Source organism: Perca flavescens, chromosome 7 (assembly GCF_004354835.1).
Source record: "Perca flavescens isolate YP-PL-M2 chromosome 7, PFLA_1.0, whole genome shotgun sequence".
In the NCBI taxonomy this organism is placed as follows: domain Eukaryota; kingdom Metazoa; phylum Chordata; class Actinopteri; order Perciformes; family Percidae; genus Perca; species Perca flavescens.
Window position 1 is genome coordinate 14,044,593 of NC_041337.1, and position 27,947 is coordinate 14,072,539.

At 39.8% G+C, this 27,947-nt stretch overlaps 1 protein-coding gene across 2 annotated transcripts; it reads right to left on the bottom strand.

The window, feature by feature from the left end:
• Positions 1–27,776, bottom strand: nup210 (nucleoporin 210). Of its 2 annotated transcripts, none has more exons than XM_028582982.1 (40): positions 27,138–27,776; positions 26,548–26,687; positions 24,649–24,780; positions 23,865–23,961; positions 23,543–23,693; positions 23,078–23,210; positions 22,632–22,790; positions 22,301–22,369; positions 22,092–22,198; positions 21,451–21,591; positions 21,176–21,313; positions 20,777–20,932; positions 18,431–18,629; positions 17,932–18,077; positions 16,696–16,914; positions 16,250–16,423; positions 15,715–15,907; positions 15,286–15,392; positions 14,756–14,860; positions 14,159–14,260; positions 13,817–13,945; positions 13,497–13,624; positions 13,278–13,413; positions 13,114–13,176; positions 12,429–12,608; positions 12,215–12,295; positions 11,953–12,084; positions 11,537–11,695; positions 11,036–11,127; positions 10,725–10,899; positions 9,591–9,766; positions 7,958–8,178; positions 7,442–7,578; positions 6,250–6,364; positions 5,403–5,549; positions 4,336–4,586; positions 3,964–4,168; positions 2,997–3,116; positions 2,496–2,573; positions 1–1,252 (listed from the first exon to the last, which is right to left on the bottom strand). In XM_028582982.1, the coding sequence occupies exons 1-40, from the start codon at positions 27,296–27,298 to the stop codon at positions 1,149–1,151; spliced, it is 5,658 nt and encodes a 1,885-aa protein (XP_028438783.1). In that variant the 5' UTR covers positions 27,299–27,776; the 3' UTR covers positions 1–1,148. The 2 variants fall into 2 exon arrangements, with proteins under 2 accessions (XP_028438783.1, XP_028438782.1); XM_028582981.1 differs by having other exon boundaries at positions 2,997–3,119.
• Between the last annotated feature and the right edge of the window lie 171 nt (positions 27,777–27,947).

Sequence of the window (27,947 nt, forward strand, 5' to 3'; positions counted from 1 at the left end):
TGAATGTGAAAAGTACAAACTTTAATTAGCAAAAAGGCAAGAGCATGTTCACACAAGCAAACAAACGTGTCTGTATTATGTGCTGAAAGCTGTTCAGATATGACTGTAAGGCAGGAATAACAACAACAGCACAGAAGCTATTTGATCATCACATATACTCCTCTTAAAGTAACACAGAATTTCACTAGCTAACATAAATACGATTCCTTGTCAACATTTTTCCTTCAAATACAAAAATATCTTATTTTAATTAAAACAAAGTCACTCTTATGTCTCTGCAATTCGACAGTGCTACATTAATCTGCTCCGGAAAGTTGGTTGGGTAAAAACAAACTGGAACAGAAATATCACATATTCCGAAATGAGACCGGATCACATTTGATTCCTTCTGCGCTAAAGCAACACCGGGATAAAAAAACTGAATGATGGTTCACAATCTTTAACGGTTTCACATTAATGAAATACACAGGAGCTGCATGCTGTCATTTTGAATAATGAGGAAGTTAAATGCACAGTACAGAAATAAACATTTTCCTGGTTAGGATTATGCACATTTGATACCATTGAGGAGGACGTTTCAGTGGACAGCATTTTCACAAAATCTATTAGCTTCAACGAAAAACAAAGGACGTTTCCTGCTCATAAAAATAAAAAATTTCAAGTTAACGTTTGCTTTTCATCATACACAAATGAGGTTCCTCCTGAGATACTGAATTTCACATGTCAAATATATTAAGTAGCACAATAAAATAATAGGTGAACAAACACAAAAAGCAACCTTATTTAAAACACAAACTAGTGGCATTTTTTTTTAAGCACTCTGCAAAAGATGTCAGTTAATCACAGCGGTTTTGAATAAAAGATATTTCCATGGCAAAAGATACACACAAATATAGATCTGTTTCCACACAAAAGACTAAAAGAAAAATAGCCCTGTTATCTCGCAGCAGCTCTTAACTGATCTGCTATTCTGAAAATTAAGTTTCTTTTAAGTATCTGTGCCAACATATTATGAATACAATGGAGTGAAACAGATTCTGCAGTCACATCCCACAGCATTCATACTGAGGGACAGAGGCACGTTCACTATGCATTAATGGCCTGTGGTGTTCTACTTTTGAAGAACAGAGACCAGACAGAGAGCTTTATCAGGACTTGTAGTCTGGAGAATAGAGACGCGACCTGGGGCTGCTGTTTGGGTCCGTCCTCGGTATTGTACGGTTAAAGGAATTTCCTACTGGAGAGTCTAAACCTGAAAAAGAGTCAAATATAGCACACTGAGTAAATAAAGCACATATAGCATAATAAGCCAGTCTCTTTGTGGAGAGATAATATTATAAAGAAATAAGTGGAGCCTATTAAGTGCTAACAGTTAAGGTTGTTCAAATATGGCAGAATTTAAAAAAGGAAATACCACTTGGTTTAAAAGAAAAACAAATGAACAGCCTTATTTGTATTGGTAACATGTATAGATCTCTCCCAAACAGACTGTAGCAGCCAGAGCGCAGGCTATAAATTGTGATGTCAAACACTGCCTGCGGCAGAGTCATTCACAATGAACTGGAGACTTTGGGACTGAAACAATGCTTTTTTTGCCTGGTTTTACATCTAAATGAGCTTTCATTTACAATGGGTGAGGTGCCATTTCATAAAAAAAATCTATTTTGACTGGCAGAAAATTGTCCTGGATGCTGTCAGACACCTCTTTTATCTTTACTAATTAATTCTCAGATGAGCTTTACAGCCTAGCGGCATCACAGAATCAGGGGTTGAACAAATTTCTCTTTACTGCTTCAAGACCAAAGCGAGATGATTGCATTTTTTTTTTTACTGAATTGACATGTCATGGTAGCATCGTGAGACCGTCCTGATCTCGCGAGCTCCAGTTTTCCACTCGCAGATCAGTCTGGCATCTTGAGATAGAGAAATTTTGAGCCGTTTGCCAAACGACCGGGCCAATCAGCGTTGGTTTTGAGGCGGGTTTAGGTGGTGATAGACAGATGGTTTATCCAATCAGCTAACCAGTATTTTCAGCCAGCGGTAGCCCTAATTCTGTTAGCTGCTCGCTAATGCTTTTTTCTCTTGGATCCTATATATATGCCTTTTATTCGTAAATTCTTGTTACACAAACGGCAAATATCCTTTACCGACATGTTGCTTGCTTGCTGAGCTAACGAGCTATACTTTGCCTGCAGCAGCAGGGGTAGCCTGGCTTGTGGTTGTATTTGCATACGCTTCGTTGATCTGATTGGTTGATTTGGCCCGTCTATCACCAACATAGGTGATAGACAGATGGTTTATCCAATCAGCTAACCAGTATTTTCGCCCCTTCCCAAAAGTTCTCCAACGGAAAGTTCCCAGATGGATATGCCGAGCAAATGCGCAATCCATCTGGCAGTCCGGTTAATGTAATGGTACCTCCCTTTGAATGTATGCTTTAGTCTTAATTTGCTTAATAGCCACTGTGGGAAAGTGTCACAGTGTCAGTGTCCTACCTGAAATGGGTGGTGGTGTCCTCTGGATGAAAGCAGGGTGATAAGCTTGTTCCCTTGGGCTGAACACAGTGTGGAGGACTGCAGGTGATAAAAACACATTTAAAACAAATCATCACAGTGTTTCAAGAGCTCAGTATCACACAATTTCTTCACAAGTTTAGGTGCTTCAAAATGTGTCTGCCTTTGGTGAACACAGACAGTACTTTGAACAAAACAGCACTTTTTGTTGTTGTTGAAGGAACTCATTTGTATATTATGTATAGAAATAAAATTACAGTTTTGGTTTCGGGCTGCCATTATTATAAGAGAGCGACAACAATAAAACATACACCTAATTCCCTTAACCAAAGAATGACTAGATGAAACTGAAAACAGTTCAGGTGAAACCAAACACTTACTTCATTAACACACAGAATAATCCACACCGCATTAGTATTACAGTACCTCCAACTACCTCCGTTTCACTAGAATAGCATTTCCTACGGAAATGAGGTGACCCACCGATGATGATGATGGCTGTACCAGCCAGCAGAGCGAACAGGGTGAAGAACATCATCTGGTAGCAGTTTATGAAGCTGTGCAGAGAGTGGCCCCCCTCGATGTTAACAAGTGGAGGAGCAGCTGCTGTGAGAGTGGTGGATGAGACAACAGGCTGTCAAAACCGCTTCAAAGTGCTGAGAACAAACGACACACTAACAAATATCTGCTATGGCACTGAGGGATAATGAGGCTCATAACAGTGGTAGTGAAATTTGACAACTGAATGAAATTATGGTTTCTAAAAATCCTGCCTCGTCTGTGTGCTTATGTCCTACAGTTGACAAATATTTAACAAAACAAAATTTTACTTAAATTTAAATAAACTAAATGCAGAAAAATAGCTACGTTCCCATTTTCATATTTTAAGACTACTTTTAGGACTGGCACCTTTTCTTCGGAATTCATACTACTGTACGAACATAGGCTAAATTGTATTACTCAATCATCTATTCTAAGTTAAAATAAGCACAACAGACCTGACTTGGAACCCAGCATGGACATTCCTAAAATGCCCAGTGCATGCCCCACCACCATATACAGTATTTGCCAACTTAAAATGAGGAATTTGACACCATAGATGGAACAATTGTGGATAAAGTCCAATAAGGCCGGAGTGCTTATGTTGCAAGTGGCTTACAGTAACATTAGCTTGTCACTCAGTGAGACAGTGGAGGCACCAGGGATAAATGGAAAATATTAATTTGACAGTATACAACAATTATTTTAGGATTAGGCTACGTGGATTGCATTGAAATTACTTGGAAGTGATTATGCGTTAGTTCAAATTTGTTCAAACTTGATTTTATTTTTTTAAAAGGTGACAGCCCTACTACCTTTTCTGTAACCTATAACAAAGTACACTTTAAGCAGCATGACCTTGTGGCTTGAGGTACAGTGCCTTGTCATTTGCACTAAAAGGATATCTGACCTAGCTTGGCAGCGTTGGGATCAGCCACGTGAATTAAAGTGACTGGGATGACAATACTCTGGCCGCAGGAGGGGCTGCTTATGGAAATGGAAGCAGTGACCGCTGTCTGAGGGTCCACAGCGCTGACGGTGTACTTAGAGAAACTAGGGAAACCACGGTGAACCTCATTCTCTTGGACGGCAATGTTGGGAGAAGTAGACACCACCTAAAGATGTAGAAAAGTGTTATTTACATATATAAGTCATTCTTAAAAGGAAGTTTATTCTAATAAGGGTCTCACTATATGTAAAAAAAAAAAAAAAAAAAAAAAAAAAAAGTCACATTTTATTAAAAGTTCTACTAGTACTACTACTAAACAATGTGTTGCCTGACCTCCATGTTGGACAGGGCAGCAGTGGGGCTGTAGACGGTGAGCTCCGCTGATGGGTGCAGGTTTGAGAGAAGCAGCTCAGTCTGGTCAGCATAGAGGCCTGGCTCTATGGGCAGACTGGTGCTGACTTGTTCCCCAGAGAAGGCACTGCCCTCCAGGCCTGCCCTCACCAGCAGGCTGGTCATGGACATGCTGAGCACACGGGTCTGTTGGTCAGTCGTCGGCTGCAAGGTTATAGAGCAAGTGTAGGAGCCTGGGGCAAGTATTCACAGAGGTAAAAGTCATGGTTCAAGGTTAATTTGGGACAAGAAAAGACTATGGATCTCACAGTGTTCGACCCTTAGTGTCAATGTGGACGGACACACACACACACACACACACACACACACACACACACACACACACACACACACACACACACACACACACACACACACACACACACACACACACACACACACACACACACACACACACACACACACACACACACACACACACACACACACACACACACACACACACACACACACACACACACACACACACACACACACACGACAGGGAGGGTAATTTCACAATTTTTGGGGGGAGTCCCAAACACAATTAGACAGTGCTTTCAAGCAACAAGGAGTCTCCTCAGTTCAATAAGTCACTTGAACACTTTTTATAGTTCCTGCTAAACTCATTCCATGGGCAATGTAGATAGATTATGTCCTCGTAAATGGTGTTTTCCAGCCAGTCGTGCGAACCGTACACAAACAACCAGTGTGCCCAGGTTAGGTTTAAAAGTAATTTTATTTTGGAAAACTAAACGCCTTTAAATTATAAATGTATAAGGAAGGAATGCCCAAACACAAATTCAAAATATATGATTGGATTCTGCTACGACACCAAATTAATCAACTAACATTAGTCATTTAAAATCAAGGTTACATCAGTGCTGCAGGAGAAAATAAGCCCTAATGCAGTGTATCTGAATATAATAAAAGTATAGTACAAGTATAAGAGACTCACTGCTTCTTTGACCATGAATGTGATTTCTAGTCTGAATTCAGATCATCCTTACCAATGTTGGAGTCAAAGCTGGTGTGTGTTTTGAAGACATCATTAGCAGGGAAGTCAATAGCATCACTGGTGAAGCTGAGATGGCAGCTGACCGAGGTTTCCGGCTGCAGCCGAGAAATCGCTTCAGCCTGGGCAGAGGAACAGGTTCCTGCATGGTAGAGCACACCGCCATAAGATACAAAAACGTTGGACTATTACACACTGTTATTAAATCAAAACAATTATATCAATAGACTTTAGTTTTTGTGGGCAGTTACAAATAAGAACAGGGACTTTAAGCACAGTTCGAGAGTCAGATAAAAAAAGATTGATAGCAGTCTCATATCTGTCAACCATGAAGCTACAGCCAGTCGGTCAAATTAGCTTAGCACAAAGACTGGAGACAGCTAGCCCGGCTCTGTCCAAAGGTAACAAAATCCTCCTACAACATCTCTAATCTCACTGTGGGTGTTATGTGCCTGAGCAGTTGCCAGGCAAACAGCATACACTCCAGAATTACAGGTCGTCACTGAAAAATAGTCTAACACATAAACCATCCTTAAAAAAGCGAATTGTTTTTTTCCACTTCAGTTTTTGTACAGATTAAACAAACAATATATAACCAATTTATTAATTAGTGAGCATTAGAAGTGCAGGTAGGTGGATTTTGTTACCTTTTGACAGTGCCAGGCTAGCTGGTTCTCCCTTCTTTCCTGTCTTTGTGCTAAGCTAACTGGCTGTAGCTTTATATTTACCATAAAGATGCAAGAGTGGTATCAATCCTCTCATCTAATGGCAAAAAGAGCAATTTGAGTGCATTTTCCAAAACGGTGAACTAAGACTTTACTAAAACTGAGTCAGTTCTGTACCAATGAGGTTGGTTCCTTTCCCTCTGGTACTGAGTAGGACCTTTGTTTCCTTGGCGATCCGGACAGGTGTAGCCTGCGCCATAGCAGCCGTCACTGTAGTCGCTTCTACGACTACCTACAGAACCATACAGAGAAGGAAAACGGGCAATAAATCCTAAGAAGATTCAGGGGTGAGCTTGGGGAAAAGAATCACATTCTAATTTAAATTTAGAACTAATCGTTTACATCAATCACATCGGACAGGGAAACAAAAGTAATTAAAACACAGCTGAGTGTTTAATATAACGTTATTGCAACCTCTATCAACGTCTCCTCTCACACGGATTTAAAAAAAAAAAAACCTAAAAAAAAAAAACCACATCTTCATTCGGTTAATTTCGTTAGAAAGATAAAGTACCTTGCATCAAATCTCATCAATTCTTATTCCAATAGGAACTATTCATAAAATAGCAAGTTACATTCAGCTCACGAGCAGAGAGGAGCACGGCTGGATAGAGTGTGGTGACATTCACAGAGAGAGACAATTAATCCTTTCCACACTCCATCATGTATGAGAATCGCAAAAGTGGTAATGTCATGCACACACATTAGGCTGAAACAATGTGTTACTGAAAGGTGATGATGGATATACCATACATCTGTTGTACTTTTAGTCTCGTTAGGATAGGTTTCTGAAGGATTGATACAGGATGATGCACTGGTGGACAAGATCAGAATCTCTGGAGAATAGAGATGTCAAGAGTAGAAATAAAGAAAGCCGAGAGGTGTGCAGTTTGCATAATTAGAACTGGTTTCTTGTAGCTCATTTATCACAGTCGTGACTAAAAGACACGGCAGCATGGTGGCCCAATGGTTAGCACTGGGGCCTCACAGCAAGAAGGTTCTGGGTTCGAATCCAGGTTGCTCCGGGTCTTTCTGTGTGCGAGTTTGTATGTTCTCCCCATGTTTGTGTGAGTTTCCTCTGGTTTCCCCCACCATCAAAAAAACAAAAACATTGCACCAGGTTCTCCAAGGCACTGGCTCAGATCTGGAAATGGCTGCCCACTGCTCCCTTGAGGGATGGGTTAAATGCAGAGGATACATTTCGCTATGTGTATGTGACAATAAAGTACCTTTACCTTTTTTAAAAGGGAAACACAGTGTGTCAGTGAAGCATTGCGGTTAATATACTTACTACCTACAGATAACATACCTCTCTGTACGTTTTCAAAACACCGGGTATCTCGTAGTACACAGTAACTGTGCCCGAGTCTCTGGCTACTGCTGCACCACTTTTAGAGTCCACCTGAAGAACACTATTAGCTGAGGAGCTCCAAGTACCATGACCACCTGCAGAGAAGGCAATATAATGTCCAGCTTTTAAAGAATATGTACACTTTAATGAAACAAAACTGCTTATAATATGAAAAGGTACAAAGATAATGATCTCCTCAAACAAAAGCAGTACTAAAATTAAAACAAACTTAAGGAAAATTTAAAAGGAAATTCAATAAAATGCAGTGCAAGACAGATGCTTCTAATTCCAAAATAAAATTTTACAGCATAAAGTTTGTGGAAAAACACAAAAGCAGAAAATACATGACCAGGCTCACTGGAGCGCCAAATCTAAACTATAAACATTCCAAATGTTTTTCCTTTGTTCTTACGGTTCAAAATAATTATTTTCTGATCACACGTCTGCTGCTTGAAGAACATGTAGATGTCTCACCATCCGGGCTGGTTAACTGGGCACTGAAGCAGACCACATCCCCCACCACCAGTCTGTGGGCTTCATGTGGATGGATGGCGTGCTCGACAGGTAGTGGAACATAGTCCGCCACACCCACGTTTTCACTGTCCCACACTGCAAGAAGAGTAAAGCCTACATTGATGGTCCTCACTGTCAGAGTGTGGTTACCAGGCCCAATCCCCACTTGCACCAGGTCATCTCTGCAGGACAGAACAGAGGTACAAGTTGAATTATGGATCAACTACTGTATCATGTATAACTACTCAACCTGTACCTGTAATACAATTCATTAACGGAAGTCAAACATGGGCCGATACAAAGTTATTGTAGGCTCAGGAACAAAGTCCACATCTAATCCAATTGCTCTCGCTGTGGCTCACTGTGACACCCTATGCCCAGTCATTGACCCCCATTTGACCCTGCATTCATCCCCTTGTGCTCGACCCCTCTAATCCTTTCATCCACGACCCTAATTCATCCCCCCCACTCCTTATCTGTTGTTAAAATAAACTATTTTGCAAACATGCTGGCATTGTCTTTGTTACTAGAGAACTCAGGAATCTGGGTAAAACTGATTACAAAAACAATACTTTCCATTCCTTAGTTTAGCTTTTAATAGTTCCACATCCTATTATTTATCTTTTTCACCTATAAAAAAAAAAAAAAAAAAAAAAAAAAAAAAAAAAGAAAAGTCTCTTTTTGCCTCAATCTCCAAAGCATCAGTTCTGAACAAATGGGGCCAAATTGCTCGCACCTCAGATAGCAGTAAAATCCAAATGGCTCCTTGGAGACTCAGTAGGATATTATCATAGCCCAGCCCTTTTAGTCCCAAGACAACCGGCCCTTTACCACTCTGATTTTTATACTTTCCCCCTAAAATTGTCTGGCAGCATGGAGGGAAGCAATGCTCCTCCCATTAATTTAGCTCACTCACTCAAGTGGAAACAACTCCATCTGCAATGAGGTTGAAGGAACAGCCCAGTAAATCAATGTTGTGAAATCCTACTGTAGCACAGCCTGACATGACCTCAACTACTCAGGTTGTACTCTACAGTTGCACAATGCACACAGCCTGAACCAATGGCCAAAGGTATGGTGTATCACAGCACTGGCTAAGTATAGAAAACAAATGTTAGTGGATAAATCTCGTATGGATCAACATCATAAAAACAAACCATGTCAAGTACATTTAAATGAAAATGAAAATCAATTTTTACATTGTAAAAATGTTGAGAACAATGATGGATAAACGCATTCCAAATTAAACACATTTTCTGTTGAGCTGGTAGAGGGTGAGTAGTGTGGGTTGACATGACTTGTGTGGCAGAATTTGAAATACGGGGAGACATTAGGTCACGCAAGGCTGTGTGAGGTTGAACAAACAGACCACTCAAAGAGGCCTTGGTACTCGCTCTATATATAGCCCATAACAGCAGGATAATAGCTTTTTAACATTGGGACACTAAGCAAACTGCAAAACATATCCTCCTCCCTCCTCTGCCTGTCTACTGTAGAAGTCATGTTTCACTCACTAAGTCACACTGTTTATGAACATATGAATTATGTACGTACATGACCGCACATAGAACCTATAGATTGTGTGTTACCAGACCTGTTTGTGGAAAACGTAAGGTGGGAGTTGGAGCTGTGTAGGGCCTCTCCAGTGCTGGCATGAAAGTGGACAGTGAAGGTGAGCACTATGCCCAGAGGGAAGGCTTTCAGGCTCTCTCTGGTGTGCATGTAGAGAACTGGACTGCTACTGAAGCGCACATAGGACACAGGTACCACCTGAGGAACGAAGGGAAGAATCAGTGTCACACTCTGTAACTGCAGTGACTGCCATGGGTCAGTAGTGTTAACAAGTGTTGATGCTAGAATGGATGGCCCGGAGGGACGGGCGAAGGCATGACCCACGCTACTCAGCTCCAGATTGGCATCCCTGATATTCTTACCCTAACCAATCTCACTCCTCATGCCTAAACCTAACCAACCGATCAACCAATCAGAGTTGGGTCATGTCTTCGCCCGTCCCTCTGGACCATCCGTTCTAGCATCAACCATTGCAGAGTGGCCATACAACTCAGTCCACTGACAATTAGCCTGTAGCAGATGTAACAATGGAGGCAGCTCATAGTTCTGAATGTCAGATGACAATATATATTTTTTTTTTTAAATGCTGCATAAAAATCTATGACATCAGAAAATTATTTATTTATTTTAATTATTTATTTATTATTATTAATAGTTTTTTCTTGATAGGGCTAACATAATGGGGGGAACAGTGCTTTCACATTTAAAATTATTTAAATAAATATTGTGCTATAGATGTGGAGGCAAAAAGCACAAACAGTGAAAAAACATTAGCTTTTTTTCCCTTTATAGCCATGCCTTTTCCACATAAAGCCAAACTGGAAAAAAAAACCTTGACATACAGTAGATGTGAAATGTCTCCTATTTTAGTTTCTTTAACCAATATTCTCCAAACATATACCCTTTTTTTAGCTTATTTTCTAATCACAATATACATACAAAAACATAATTTAGTGTTCAACCCATTTTAATTAAACTTGGTAATTTGGAATTAAAATCATATACTGTAAATGTTTTAGCAGACTGACATACACAGCTTATACAACAACTACAGGCAGGAGGTCATTTAAATGGATTTCACTGTTAATATCCATCAGATATTGTCTTTAAAACCAAAAGTCTGAATCACTTTTCATGCAGTGACTCTAAAACTGACCTTCAAAGCGAGGATGAGAGTTTGATTGACACCAAAGGTCTCTTGCGAGGTGATCAGCAGAGAGGAGATGCCAGTAACAGAGCCGGAGAAGAGGAAGCCCTTATCATCCACTTGAGCAATAACAACCTGGTCAGGGCAATCCAGCATTCGATAAGAAAGTGCACCTACACCATCCCTATTAGACAAACACAATCGCATCATGTTTATCCAATCTGTGATTTTGCAATGAAAGTTGGAGAAATCCAGACATTTGCCTAAACACATGCTTTTAGAATCAACAAAAAACTAACGTGCAGGCACTCGTAACTCACCTGCTAGTTTGGAGTTTGAGGGCTGAGTTCGGAGCCATCAATAACTCCCCAGCCTCTACTTCTGGATTAAGCATATGTAGCTTGTCATAGACCTTGATCAAAGCACAATGTTGAAACTCCAATTATTAGAGGGATTTAATCATTCTTTGATGTTTTGGGACAAGTGATATGTCATAGTTTAATGCAGTTTGAAGCTGGATGCATTCAGCTCTAACTAATCTGCAGTCTTATCACTTCACAAAGTTAACATCTTCAGATATTCCAAAGCTCAGCAACTTAAGTGCTCTGCTGCCTTAAATGCTAGCTTTCTCTATTGTAAAGAAACAGCAGCAGGGACACAGGTCAAGATAAGCAAAGTAGTCCATAAAAAGAGGTCTTTATAAAATATCTGTATATACAGTATTTATAATACTGGTGTTCAGGACACATAGATACAATGTTTACAGCAGTGCTTTTTTTTTCCAAGTGTATCCCCATGAAGAGGTAGCCACAGTGCTGTACCTGGATCTGGATCTCATCCGTGAGCTCCTGCACATTCCCCATTAGCTGCCCAGCCTTGGGGTCAGTAACTCTGAGCACCACCTTCAGCCCTGTCCGCCCTCTCGTTCTTCCAGTCACCCTCATGCCAAAGTTGTGCTCTGACTGGATCTCCATGTTAGCCTGAAGGAAGACAGGCACCATTATGAGAATGGCAAAAATAGCAGCAGCAAATCAAATAAAAAGGCGACAGTGATGAGGAAGCAGGGACAAGGCAGATGCTGTTGCTTTTTTAAAATCATACTGTAATGCAGGGACAGCACATCTTAAGTCAATCTGATAAACAGATCAAAGAGACAACACAAGCTAAAATAGGAATGGCTGAGTGGCAGAAAATGTGATATCAAATGCGAGCAGCAAAAAACCTGAGGGCAGTGTACCTCAATGTGTCTTGGCTGGACATCCAGAATGTCTCTCTTGGTGATGGACCATGTGAAGGTGAGGCCAGGTACAGCATTGCCAAAGGAGAAGGGTGTTTGACTATTGGTCAGACCCATCACATATACAGGCATCTAGAAAAGGAGATTAATGAAGGTGATCAGTGAGTACATTGCCCATAGAGAGCTGAATTAATGGTTTCACAGTTAATTGCAGTGCTACTGTAAGCATTTTTACTGTAGTTCTTCTCCAAAATAATCACACCTGTGCCTTGGTCTTCATTCTTGTGATAGGTGCTCTGATTCTAATGGCCGTCAATTGCACAACCTCAATTTCTACTTGATCCTGTGAACACAAGAGAACAAGCTTTTTATTGTAAAATCTAAGCGATATACCGTACTTGCCCACATTATCCATCCATCCATCCATCCATCCATCCATCCATCCATAGTACATACATACATACATATACAGTTACCTGAGACACAACGACTAGCTTCCCAGTCTCTGCATCAACAGCTTGGACCAGTCCAGTCACAGTGACATTACCAACAGTAACACCCCTGACATGGCCCATGCCATTAACAGAAGCTATTTCCTCCTTGGAAATAGAGAAAAGGATATTGGACTGAGGCTGAGGGCCCCCCTCAGATGTGATCTATAAATGACAGCAGGAATGAAAAAGGGAGGGAGATTTTGAAAGCGAGAAACAGGAAGAGAGAAAAAAGAAATTAGCATCACTCTTACATGAGTGACCTTGACAACACTTGACAGTGTAGTCAATAGCTTTCATCAATGCAAGATGTGATAATAATTTGCTAAAAGACATTATCCTTTGTGTATTAAAGTACTCAAGATTAGAAAAATGGATATACAACACAAATAATATGTAATGCATATATAACATTACTAAGTTTACGGTTTAGCAATTAGGAGGCCTCTTGGATTGATGGTAAATGCTTTCTAATTCAAGCATGAATTGAGGCAAATGAAAGGCGAGCTGGATGTTTAGACCAAGAGCAATTAGACTAAAGTCATCTTCCAGAAGAGTCCTGGCAGAGGGCTCTTTTGGAAGATAAACTGAGGACCAGATGAACTCTTCTGGCAAGGCAAACTGAGACCAGCTGTTCTCAGACAAAACTTAAGCATCAATATATACATACCTGCATCATTGCTCCAATCAACAGAGTCATTTTCCTTGGGATGAGTTTGAATGGTGGAAATACCTACAAGTGAAAAAGAAAAAAAAAGAAAAATTACGTGTGCAACACATATTGCAAGAGTCAAAATTTGAACTGGCATTTTAGAAATTCAAACAAAAAGATACCTCTATTTGCTGAGGTGCAGATGAAATTTTTTTCCCATGTTTATCCACAACAACACCTGAGAGAGTGGTCTGACCAATAGAAGCACCTTTCACCACAAAAACAGCGGTATCTTTTTCTGTGGACTCCGATAATCGTCTGCAAAAAAAGATATTTAGAAATTTACATGAAGCCTTGCAGGTTCCTACATCCTCAACGACAAGTTTCGACAAATGACTTACTTTAGAGAGACTATTGTAGAAGCTGCTTTGAGTTTAAGATTCATGAAATGAAAATAGCTGGCTGGGAAGGGCTGCTTATTATCATCCAAGACTCTGACATAAGCTCTCACAGATTGGCCAATCTCCACCTGTAATACAGATTAATGACATCAATCATTTGGGAAATTGTCATTTTGGTTCACAGACGGGGCAAACCTAATGACGCCAATTCAAGACATGCAGACTTTCATGAAAATCAAGACGAGGACGTTTTTTTAGTGCTTTGACGCCATTGTGTCTGGACCCTCCAAAAAGAGGAATTATTGGGGTGGGAAACACACCTTGTCAACCACTCTCACATAAACCTCCAGGATGTCAGAAACGTGTACAGTGGCCTTGGCAGGGGCTGGAAATGCCAGACAAAGGTCATGAACCATCACCTTCACCTCCCCTGGGTAGACTGGAGAGACCTAGGCACACACAGCAAATCAATCAAGTGATTGCCAGAATTATCTGCATTCAATGGATCATTGTTGTAGTGTACTTGAATCCACAATCCAGGTTGGGTTATGGATTAAAGTACACCAGTAGGGAATTCCTGGAAATCCACAGTATGTTGTTCAATATCACAATTGTGCATTGCCCTGAACTAATCCCATCACAGTCCAGATGTTCATTCTTACCTGAGCTGTTCCTTGGGCCTCCTGGAATACCACGTTCGCTATCCCTTTAACACTGGTATTGACAAAAAAGTGCCCTGAACCTTCTCGCAGGGCCAAATTCGCCTGCAAAACAAAATACATTTACTGCCTTGAGACAGATCTGAAAATCACTTTTCTAAATGATTACATATTGTGTCTGACTTTACTGTAATTCTTTTTCTGACATTCAGCTGGCATGAGACATCAAAGAGGACCTCTGACCACACTCTCTCTTCCAAATCCTCTTACACAGGTCACTAGCTGTTATTTAACCCCCACACCTGCCAAACACTGCTCCTATATCACACAGGATTAGGAGAGGGAGGCCCACTGAGGAAAGTGGGATATAGGATTCCAGTGTGCCTAGAGCGATCATTATTAACATTTGAATTCATTCAGTTGGTACCAGTGTGATGAAGTTAATTTCCATGTTTTGTTCTGCTTGATTAAAAGAGTACCGGTACATTATATCCTTTATAATGAAATATCAAATGCAATTTTGCTTTTAGCAAAACAAGCCAAGTCTGTTGGTGTTTACCCTTGCAGGGGTAAAGAGATAGGTATAAATCAGTCCCTTACCCGCACATCAGGGTGGTTGTATATGGTAACAGTGTCAGGGGAAACTTTCACATCTTCGACCAATAGCAGCTCCAGGGTGGCTGAGACAGGGGTCAAGGGGTCATACTGTCCAGAAGTAGAAGAAGGGTTGGAAAATAATTAGTGTTATAGTTACAAATGTAAATATTATACCTGCATACAATACAGTATGTTGGTAATGCCAGGAAGTAAGCTGAAGTTGGGACAGAACAAATGAAAAATAGCTTCATTATCACATGAAGGTGCAAGTTTATTGGAACACAGCATCAATGAAAAGAGTATTAGCCCTGCACACAGACTCCAAACAACACAAAACATGTCCATCACAGTCAGATCTTTATTTAGGCAAAAAAACTCACCTGACATCGATCTGACTGGGAGCAAAATGTAAGCAGATCCACAGGACAACCTTATACGGTTATTTTGAATAACGTTTAGCTGCTTCTGCTTTTTAGAGGAAGTGAAACATTTTGACACATCTTAGTGTGTCAAAAAAATCTTAAGTCACTTACTGGACTGGGAACTTTGGCTGCAGTGAGATGTAAAACCTGGTAACCCAGAGCTGTCACTGTGATGGCAGCAATGCCTGTTTGATGATGGACAAGAACTGTCTGCCGTCCTGCCACAGATAATAACAAGAGAAACAAAACAGTAATTTAACAACAACAACAACAACAACAACCCAAACTATTTGTCATCACTAATCTATAGAAACAGACTGCAAAGACACAACAAAAACTGTATTCCCAGTAGTGGGTGAATGGATAGTTCCCCGTCTGCCTCCACTGTCTCAGAATTAAATTCGGCCAGAGCTTTCTCTCCTGCCTTTCCCTCATTACTTTCCAAATGTCTAAACAAAAGAGTTAAGCCAACAACCCAAGCTTTCTTAAAAATACAACAAAACAAACTAGAAAGGTTTAAGGCAAGACACAATGCTTTACCGTGAAGTTTCATCTGTTTGTTGCCATCCTCAAACAGCTGTAGCTCCATGGGCATAGTGGGTTCAATACTGGCCAGCGACACCATGGTCGATTCCCACAGTATGCTCAGAGAGCTGAAGTTGTCAAACCGCCTTCCTTGTTGATCAAAAGCAGCCAAATCCAAAATGGGATTGCGGTAATTTGAAACCGGTACCTGTAGTGATGATGAATTCATTTTCCAAACATTATGCTTCTATTATGAAACATTTATAATCCTCATCATCATTGAGCCAAAGATATTTTCTAATGATTTTACAGGAGCAATAATGGGTTCATATTTTTGTGTTAAAGTCCTTTTGTGAGATAGCGGTCGCTTTCTTCAAATGGCACATGTCACCCAAATGAAATTCAGTGATTTCAGCGTGAACAGCCATGGACAAAGGTAAGTAATCAATGCAAAACAAATACAATAAAAAGTAATACAAAGGTAAACGTAGGCAGCTAAACACAGCAAGGTGAAGCGTGTTGACCCTTGTAAAAGGGACCACATACATACCACTTGTTTGTTCTGCTGCAGCAGCGGGCAGGTCAGGTCCAGCTGTGGGCTGGTATACACTGGGACCAGGGTGAGGCGAGACGGAGGGGCACATACAAACTTGACCACCACCGGCTCCACAGCAGGATAAGGATTGGTCACACTGGCCTTGTTACCCACCATCACCTCCAGCACCTGAAGAATAACATGACGACAACTGAAGCTGATGACAAAATAATAAAGTCCTATTTCTATAACTATTTGGAGCCAGCACAGTTAAACAGCAAGGACACCCCCATATACAGAGGAGTTCTATGAATAACTATAGGTAGATTATAAAGCTAAGATTTTGAGATATTGTATTTATTCTCAAATATTATGAAATGTAACCATACAATTCTTCGGTTGGCGGTATGAATGGAAAATAGAAATTTAAGTATAAACAGTATAATTTCAAAAGTTCCCACCTGCTCTCCCAGGGCCCTGCAGGTTGCTCTGACCCAGTGCTGGTTATAGTTGTGAGATGAGGGACTGGTCAGCGTAAGGCGAACACTGGCCTCATCCTCAGCCCTCAAGTTGCAGAAGAACTTTGAGGGCTCTAAAACCCAAGGTCGTGGCCCGCCCTCAAACAACATGTCTTTAGATGATCCCAGAGTCACCACGGCCACAGATACAGGGTCAATCGCCTGCCAAACACAAGTATTTTATTATGAAATGTTACAGCAGCACACTTTCAGAAAGAAATGCTTTTACAAATGTCAACAGAATTGGGGGACCAAAATCTAGTAAACGCAGAAAGCAGGTGTGCAAAATGTCATGGAGGGAGATTGTGAAAAATCAAAGAGAAAGATATCTCAATATTTAAAATGAAAGCAGGTATTTATGTATATCAGCTTGGGCACTAAGGAACTAAGCGGGCGAAATGTTTAGCTTAAATTATTTTACAGCAAAGAAACAAAACTGGGTCATCCATTAGCTGCCAGGGCAAAACAAGTGAACAAACATCACAAAAATGTCTGCAATATTTTGAAGAATACTACTCAATCCCATGATAAAAACAATACATGACCTCAAAAGTGGTGCATCAAACAGCACGTTACTGTACTGATAACCTAAATGTAATGTGCAAGAAAACCACAGCTGTCTGTGGATCAGGAATGACAAAATTCTTCATGACAGGAGATTTGGTCAATCATAATACATCTCATACTATTAAATTAAAGAACTCTACCACAACAGTTTAATTCATTTTCATTCCTGTGCAGTACTAGAAAACAAATCAGTGTATTAAGTTTAAAATGCATAATTAAAATGCACAGAGGAAAGAGGAGGAGAACATTTTAACACTCTCTGATCATCGCATTTCTAACCTGATTGTAAGGAGAGAGTATGTGTATGAATGTTCATGTGTTTGCATGAGTGGGTTTGTTTAGTTCGAAGACAAACGCTAATTGGTGTTATGAGGAGAGTTAAAAGAATAACAGCAATCACAACAAAAACTTCAGGTAAAGTTAAAGATGATTACAGCATGCAGATGCCTCAGCATTCAAAAAGAGAGTCTACTATTAACTAAAGAACTAAAAGACTTCACACAACGAAAATAATTCTGGAGGCCTTGAGAAACATACATTAAGAGGGCAAAATGATAAATCTCAAAGTTTGTGATGAGCAAGGCCGTGGAAGGACAAAACCTTTGGACTCACTCTGAGAGGAAGATAGGCAGCAATAGTGATCTTGGCACTGAGGTGAACATTGCCGTGGGTGTAGCTCACAGTAAGTATGGTGTACCCAGTGGCCAGGGCCTTGGCTCTCACCCCACTGCAGTGCTCCTGGCCTGGAACCAGCCTCTCTGGATCAGGACAAGGAGGGTAGGAGGGAGCCAAAGAGTAAGATAGAATGCAATATCACAATGTACAAATAACCACAATTGTTCACCCAGCTGCTCATTTATCTTCCTATCTTAAACCACACTGGAGTACAGAGAGGTTGTGTTGTTTGTGCCAGTCCAATATTCGGATTAATAATGCAAGATTCCAAAATGAAAAACTGTAAATGTTGCTAAGAGAGGAATTTTGAAAGAGATAAACGTCGCAATTTGAAAGCCATAAAAAATTCACAATGCTTTAAAAAAAAAAAAAAAAAAAAAAAAAAAAAAGAGTTAGAGTCATCACAATACGACACAGTCCGATCACCCAGACTCACCGTCTAGTAGTTGGAAGACGCCATGGTTCTCCTGCTCAACCTGCAGGTCAAAGTGGGAGCAGTCACTCAGCATGACCCGCTGTTTCTCCACCTCCTCCAGGAGGCCAAAAATCCTGAGGGGCAGATCCAGAACCAGGCCCACCCTGGCCTCTACTGGGCAAGGAGCAAAGTCCATGGCCACAGGCTCAACAACATACACCTTAGGAAAAACAGGATCAAAGAAGTTTAAGAGTGTTAGACTGAGGGCTGGGAATGATGGTAAAAAGGGGAGATTCAAGCTATAAGACTGCAATGTACTTTTATGGCTGCACAATTAGGTTAGACAATTTACACAATTTCATGTTTTCATGATCAATCATGATGATGCACTTCAGAAAGAATTTACCATCTGTTGTGTTTTCAATTACTTCAATGACTTCCTCAAGCACATAAAATACTTCCATTCGATATGACAAATTACAGCATTTAATAAAAATGTAAGCCCAGAAGAAGCAGAGCAATATTCTTTAAAAAAAGAAATTGTAGCGACAAGTCCAAAGCTGAAGAGTTGTTCAAACTTTCCCAAATTTTAACATTGAAATTGTTCAGACAAGTGAACAACATACTTTGCTTGACATACATGTAAAACCCAATCAAAACAAACAATTAAGTACATTTTGTGCAAAAGCTGCATCAAAAGTGAAGGCTTACTCCGAAGAAATTAAGCATTAGCAACTTCAGGAACAAAAATGATGAGGAGCACTTTTCAAGTGTCCATACCTCCCCCAGAGTTCTTTGGTGGCAGGGACACAAAACCCATTTAGAAAACACTAAAAAAAAGTGGTTCAAATCTTAAGCAACAATCAAAGTGAAACTAAAACCTGAAAGATAAGACAATCATTATACAACTATAAAACCGATAAATCAGTTATCAAAGTAATCAGTAGGGATGTAACGATTACTGGTGTAACGGTAAACCACAGTAAAAATGTTGAAGATAACAATTACCGTTTTCATTTAAAATATCATTATCACGGTGGATTACCACGGCTTCATCCAAGTCTCCTGAACTGCGTAGCCTACAGTGCGTTTCTTGAAGTTGGAATCATGGCGGAAGGAGGAGATGACAGCGCTCAGGACATTTATCAGCCTTGTAAAAAAGGCCATAGTAACACTTGCTCGCTCTCTTGAGATGATTGACCAATCAGTGACAAGAGTCATCACTTTGATCTCCTGTCAATCACTCTTCCGCTCCTCAGACAGGAGAAGGGGACAGAACAGCGGCTGTAAACAGACTTTTTTTCTTCATCATTCCTTTCCCATTTTCGGACTTGCTAAACTGTCATGGGTTTTACTGCCTCATTATCTGTGTAAACATTTAAGCTACGTTTATTCATATTTCAATAACTGTTCTGTTACAATGTGGATTAGGTTTTGCCCGTGTTACGCCGTGACAATTATTTGGAGAGAGATATGTAGGTTATCGCCTTGATAATATTGCTGTTGCTGTGTTTCTTACTGCATAGCTGATAGATGTGCAGATTGTTTAATATTACCTGTGCAGCCACGTGTTGATATTCAGGTTGTGTTAGGGCAATTTGCTAGCAACGTGCAATCGCCAGTAAACAGACTAGCGCTGTGGAGCCACGTGCTTAGCTATTAAAAGGTGTATTACACGGTTTGCTCCATTATGGATATGTGTGCTGTAATAGATGTGGCTTATTCTCAGTTTGTGTTACTGAGCAATATGTTACATTTATGTTACCGGTAATTATTACAGAGAAATGTAATGTAATTCTTAGTATTATTTCTTGTTATATGCTGGTGCCTATAACATTTAGTTTTGGTAAACAATGTTCATAGTAAGTCAAATGCTTATTAATGTGCATTATTATTTGTTTATATTTCAGAACCACATCCAACTTCACATGTAATGTCAAATACAACTTCGTAGTTAACTTTATGTTGGAGTTGTAAATAAATCTTCCTGATCTCAAAGTCAGACATCTCTGGTTCAAGTTCTTACCGGACACCCTACAGCGGGCCAGTGTTTCAGTAGCCAGTTTCCAATAGTTTTTACAAGCCTATTGCCTATATTTTTGTAATATAATAAAACACTGTTACACTTTTTGAAACTATTTCAGCTTGTGTAGGCCTATCAGTGCTTTCTGAACATATTGAACACACTTTTAAAAATGCCGCGAGAATACCGAAAACCGTGATAATTTTTGGTCACTATAACCATGAGGTTAAATTTTCATACCGTTGCATCCCTAGTAATCAGGATTACCATTTCAGCCATAACTGGCAAATTAATATCTAACAGGTGTGTTGTTTACCATGCAACGGTTTACCAGGTTAACTTACCTTCATCTGGCCAAAGTGTAGTGCGTTGCGTAGATCATGAGCATAAACTACACTGACGCCAACGTCACTGACTGTTGTCATCACTCCTTTCACAGTCACTGTGGCCACAGCTGTGTTGGAGGAAGACCAGCTGAAATTTCCACTCCCTCCTGTCGCCTGTCACAAGCACCAGAAAAAAGGAGTGATCACACGCACCATAATGACACCTCTCAGTGATAAAACGACTAAAAAAAAGCATTAATTTTGAGTTTTATAGCAAGTATGAATAATAGCTAAAAAATATATATAAAAAGGTGTAATGGTGCTCGACACCTCTGCCCAACGACAGATAGGAGATAAATATAATAAAGATAAAAGCCATTGGGCACCAAGTGTTTCATTCTGAAATTGTACAATTACCTTTATTGTGTACTGATAAGCTCCAACCTTGGGCTGCCATGGAAATGTCAGAATACTGGGACTAAGAACTATAGGGTTATAGATTTCTACATCCTGTTCATTGTGGACTGGGTTGGCGAGTGTATGGACCCTTCCAGTCTGAAACAGAACAGAAGTCACATGAAATGATCAAGCTTGCTCTACTGAAGTGGAAGAAAAGGGCAGACGGTAAATGCAATGATGATGCTCCAGCTGAAATATAGAGTGAAAAGGGTCAAAGTTGCAATCAAACTCACTTCATCTACAACAGCTCTCAGGGTAGCATCAATGAGAGTTAGGCCTTCTTTGAGCGCTTTGACACGATGATATGATCCATTCAGAGAAGACTCCAGGAGTTCAAAGTACTCCAGGGGGAAAGCAGTGCCAATACGGATATTCTGCAAAATCAAAATCAACCACACGCAGATTTTGAAACTACTGTCTTTGTAGGAGTCATTATAGAAGGCTGGTTTTTAACTTTTACAGACTTAGGTAATTTTTTTAAGGTGTGTCAAGATAATACTTCAATAGGTGACAGTTTTGTCATCGCTCGTTTAAAATATTGGCTAATGAAACTCATAGGTTAGCGAAGGATGGCTCAAAGTGCACTAAATCTCTCTCTAATGTCTCTAAGATGAGTTTCAGGCTGCATCAATTGTGTTTTCCTTTAAACAGGTACTAGGAAAGTCCTATTCAAATCATTGGAACACAGGTCCATTATCCGAGCAATACCACTAATAAGACGACTACTACTACTACTGAAATGTGACAGCATAAAACAATGCTGGTCACAGGAGTGTCCAGAATTTATTTTAGGAGAATACTGACTTTTACATTACTGTCATCGTCTCCAGCAATACCAACAATTAACGTAGTCCTTATAGTGAAGCATACTCACATCAGAGAGGTAAATTTTGTTGCTGGATTTATCAAAGACTTCGATGAGGATATCGTATACTCTGCCTGTTTCGAGAACCCAGCTGTCTCCTGGATGAATTTTAAAACCTAAACAAATTACAGAGAAAACAGAGGTTAGCTATGTAAAAAAAAAAAAAAAAAAAAATAGACTATTGACTTTTATGTTTTTAATGGTAACAAGAAACAGACCTAGGTAGCCTGGTTCAACCACATACAGGGTGCTGTTGGGTAGGCGAGACACTCCTTGCATTCGAAGACCTAAGTAGATGCTACTAAGGAAAGTAAACCCAGGCACACTCATTGACAATGACTAAACTTGAGTCTAAACTTGATTTTTTGCCAAATGCACAATACTACTCCACTGCTCCCAGATAAAAAACAAGATTTGGTGTAAAAACACCTTCATCGCTGCAGTTAACCCACACTATATATTATCGGCTGAAGATGTTAAGGCAAAGTACAAGAAATTATAATACTAATAATTACTACAGAGTGCAAATATGACTTTTCAGAAGGATACTCTTATGATCCAGCACCACGTTGATGTGTCCAAGTTGAGTTGCTGTAACTCTGGAAGTGCTTTGATCCAGACTGGCCACAGCAACATTTGGGTTTCCATTAGTACCAATCACACTGTTCTGAAGGTGCAGTTGATACTGATCACAAGGCATAGAGAGCTCTGGACAAAAACAACACAAACAAGCTTAGGAGCTAGTTATTTCTGTGCTAGGCAAAACTGAAGAAAAAAAAAAAAAAAAAAAAAAAAAAAAAAAAAAAGCAGCTCCATTCATCTGGTTACATCAAGGGACATAATTGACTCAATCACAATGTAATTCATATTTTAGGAATTAAACTGATGGTTGAACATTATGGAGGTGTGAGTTTGCTAAATAAAGCTTCAGAAACAGTAGAGTAGCTATAGTAACAGAAAATAGATTTTTACTCTTCAGTGAACATGAGTCAGACCTGTGATCGAGCCCTGTCTTATCTTCAGGACTTTGTATTGGATGGAAGTTCCCGCCAGCAAGTAGACGTCATATGCAGGACTCAGCAGGATGTTCTCTAAAATCAGAAGTCTTACCTCTGCAGCACCCACATCCTGTATAACAGATACCATGGTTACAAAACCCAGCTTCAGCCTCCCGCCTTAACAAACAAATTATTTGACAACAAGACAGAAATTCAACTTAAATGTCACTACTGCTGTGACATCATATATAAGGCAGGAAGGACTCATTACTAGCATGCAAGCTTTTGCTATTTTTAGTCTGAATCTCAAGAGATAAACCAGCTCACAGAGGGCACAACCTAACTAGAACATATTCTTCTTCTAAGTCTGTCGATGACTGCAACAATACAGTCGATTATTTCAAACTTTGTGCTGGTGTCAACAGCCAAGAATTATATCTTTTGTACCTCTTAACAGCTTACCTTATACAATGACTCTTGTATTTTGGCCTTTAATTTAGCATGTCCTGTTTTCAGTCCGGACACCAAAATAATATCGCCCTGTTTCCCAACACGTTCCATTTCAGATATGTATCCAGGGGGTGTATAGGTGGACTCTGAGAATTTTAGTACCCTTGAGAAGAGGAAAAAGAGTCGGATTAAAAAAAATATCCCTGTATTAAATGTTTTATAGTTAAGTTAGCATATCAAAGTAGGTTGGTAATTCTGTCTACTCTGATTAGATTTAATAAAGTAAAAACTGCTCAGTGACGTTTGAGTGCAGTATTAACACAGGGAAGCCTACCGTAATGAATTGTATGAGTCAGAGAATCCATTCACATCTACATCTTTCACTAAGGTCCAGTCAAACACTAGACCTGCAAGGGTGCTGAAGGTGTTTCCTGCAACATAAAAAAGGACAGAGAGTCAGACCTGCTATTTCTTTTAGTCATAAACTGCAGGAGGAGCAGAGGATATTTGCATAGACCTTTCAACTTGTGTTATAGGGCTGAGGTCACTGTACTTGAACGTATAATAGATGCTGAGCACAATTGTCTGAAAGCTCATGGCACTCAAATTAGCTAAAACAAAACAAATAGGCATTTCATTACAGGACACTAGCCGCTCATTTGCAATCTACTCTGTCTGAGGAATCTAAAATTCACTTTTAGGCTAAAGCAAACCAAAACAAAACACCAGGCCCTGGAGCCATCATCAGAAAGAATCAGGCTGTAGCTACAGCTCATTAAACTAAGTGTGTCTGCCTTGAATGGAACCAGTCAAACAGAACATAGGCACCTCACAGCAGCAGCCAGAGGGGATAAAAATTGCTGCCCAGAGCCAGCTTAGTCATTACTCTTAGAAGTCTTTAGAGCAGCAAATAAGCAATAGAGCAGGAACTTGTTACAATAGAAAAATTTATATTATGAGTAATATTGCACATCTTGATGTTAATTATTTAACCATTTAAAATTAATTAATTCAATTTAAAAAAAAAAATTATTAATCTTAAGGTGATATTTATCATTAACACCAGCAGCCTATAATGTGAATCATATTATCCTGTCATGAGTCAGTCACTCTGTCACCTTCAGAGTCCAGTGCATGAATTTTGAGTGCCAGTGGCGAGTCCTCAAGATGTAGCTCTCTGGTGGTCGACACTATCTGGATCTCACTGACGATGTCGACAATAGCGTCACAACGCAGTACCTGTCCTGTAACTGCAAAGGAATGAGGGGACAAAACATCATACACACAGTATTGTACAGTACTATAATAAAACACTTTCACCAAACCAGGGAAAGCTCAGAAATAAATGGCTTGGTGTTTTAAATAAACAGTAACAAAGCATACCAATCGACCTCCTGACTAAAACAAAGACTTTATTGTGTGTATAGAAATAGCAATGGAGACCGATAGCTCTAAAAACATCTTCTGCTTCGAGCACAATGCTCCACAGTTATCAATCAAGTCAAATGTTGTGGCTTTTCTGGTCTGCTAAGTGGGCTGTTGGCATGAGCAATAGATAATATTGGATTATGTTTTGGTTAACCTGAAACAGGTAGAGCGAGATAGGCCACACTTAAAGTCAGCAATTGTGGTCTGAACGGATTACTTTATCATTTTTTTTATAAAGTGTCTAAGTTTCCTGATTCCAAAGCAAATGTTCACATCTGCCAGTGATCCATTACTGGCCAACAGTGCCACAGGCAACAGCTGACATACTGCATTACACAATAGCAAAAAAGGAAGAATGAAGTGTTGTGCAACAGAAGGACCATTAAACTCTGGAGGAAATAGAGCACTGCAACATATCACACTGTATACTATTATACTCATGTGTTATAGTCTGCACTTATACCTTGTTCCGTTATGTACTAGCTTTTAGAAATCCTTAATTATGTTTTCTTAGTTATTCTTCAAGTTAGTATCCCGCCATAATCTATGTAAAACCAAAAAGATGATGAATAAATGAGAACACAAAACAGACTCTGCTTATATGATGCTGCTAAGCATGCTTCCTCATACGGCAGAATTATATGAAAAGTTTGTAGTTTATATATTCTGATATTGAATTCTTCATGTTCTAGAACATTACAAATGTGACCATAAAACAGTTTTTTGAATCCGACACTACATAGAAAATGAGAATAACAGACCCTACAGATGCTGGCAACTGCAAGATTAACATGTACTCCACACTACATAATAATGAAGCGCAACAATTTGTTGCAGTGACCGTCCACTCAGCCCGTGAAAATATGATAAAGAATATTTTATGGATACTGATCAACGTGCGCTTTTAACTTCTAATGCTCTGCTTTTGCACCATCTAGATCATAGTGCAAAATGTGCTTTTTTTTCAGAGAGCAAATCCACTGAGCGTTGCGCAGAGGCTGATTTGAAAACCAAGCACCGGCATCTTATACCTATCAAGAACCACTGGGCTGCCTGAAAATGTTCCATTATCTAATCTATGTGACGTGTGTGAAGTGACTAACAAATTCATGGAGCTTTTCACATCTTAACCCTATAAAGTTTATATATAAACAGCCTCCCAAAGTAACCACCATATGGACAGCATCTGCTCCTGAACGGGGCCCTTTTAACTGCAGTTCATTCTCAGCAAAAGAAGAACACAAAAACCAGAATGTGACAACAATTTCCTGGGACATAATAATTTCAGTATTTAACCGTCTCTCAGTTTCCAACTGTTGAAAAAAAAAAAAAATCTTATAATATTCCAGCTGTTCCTATTTTTCCACTTAGGAACCTTGCATTTGAATGTCCGTGTACAGCAAAGCACACTTCAATATGGTAGTGCATTTGCCAAAACCACAGAGATGATGATCTTCAATACAAATACACAGAAGAATGTACAACTGAACCAACTACGCACAAATAACTAACTCACGCATAGGAACATTTTTATGAATGAGCGACTTGTGTTTATTAATTGTTGATTAATATAGTATTACTGTATTTACCAACATCTTCAGCCAGAATGATGCTGGTCAGTCTGGAGGGCTGGGTGGAGAGAGCCTGGAGAACAGCTCTCCGGGAGCAACCTCTGCCGCTCTCCTCATTCACAGCCTGGATGCTTGCTACCTCTGGTCTGGTGGAAGACCTGAAGAACAAGTCAGGTAGCTACATAAGCCATATAGTTCTTCATTTGTCACGATTACAATGTTGACCTTATATTCATCATATAAAGATTTGAGGTGGAATAACATTTTCATACTTGGGGTGGAGTTGCAGCTTTACTGTAAACTTGGATCGAGTAAAAGGTGAACACAAGAAAAGCCCTTAAATGTATCCAATCTAAAGCCCAATGTACAGTTGTTATTGACGGTGTCAGAGAGATGTGCATCCATGGTTCATCTTCTATGGATGAACAAACTTCAAAAAGATTTAACGTTAGCTGTTTTAGGGCCCACACACATTGCCATGAAACTGACTACAGTACACTTGGCCATGTGGCCTCCCATGCCCCATGTAATATGACACCCCTTCACAGAGCATATGCCCTCAGCTCCCCTCCAGTCCAATGAGGCAGGCTTCAGTTTATTCTACTCACCATCTGTAGCAACCTTCAGTAGTTTCCAATGTGAAGTTAATTCTTGTACTTCTAGCAAGCGGTAGCAACACTTTGGGAATATTTAGTTTCGAGGAACCGTTAACTTGAATAACGATTATAAATAATACCAATGCCAACACTGATAATTTTAACGAAGTCATTTCCGTTTCATGAGAGTGCGTAAATGTACTGTCAGCTAACCTAACGGTCGAATTAATGAACGCTAATGTTCTGTACTGTACTAGCTAAATTTCCTCCGTCCCATTAAGTTAGCGAAGGTTATGTGTGCAGTAGTTTTGGAGGCTCTGAGAAAGACGTTAAGGTGAATTAACATCGCTACTGATTGAAGCCATTTCAAACACGCTGTCTTCCTGCTCAATTTGTGTCACTATCGTTAACGTTAAAAAACAGACAGCAGGCACATGATAACAGTTGATGTCCCATTACGGTAGTCCTCTAATTCAAGTCCGTCGCTTTGTTTATCCTCGGAGTTGCTTCAAAGCACACAGCGACTATTAATTTGAAATCCCCTGTTTTATATCAATGTAAACAGTTAGCCAACAATAGCTTAAAATACGTAGCTATATTTCATACAAATACCCGCCATTAGCAATAATTGGACTTCCAGCGTGCATGCCGGGAGTGGGTAAACGTCATAGACCACGGTAGGAATGACGCGCTTTCTTAAAGGTGCAGTTTGAATTAGATTTAATTTAATCGATATGAATTGAATTGAATCGAATCACTATACAAATGTATCCAATCTATTTAAAGCTTAATGTGCAGTTTTCATTGACTCTGTGTCAGAAA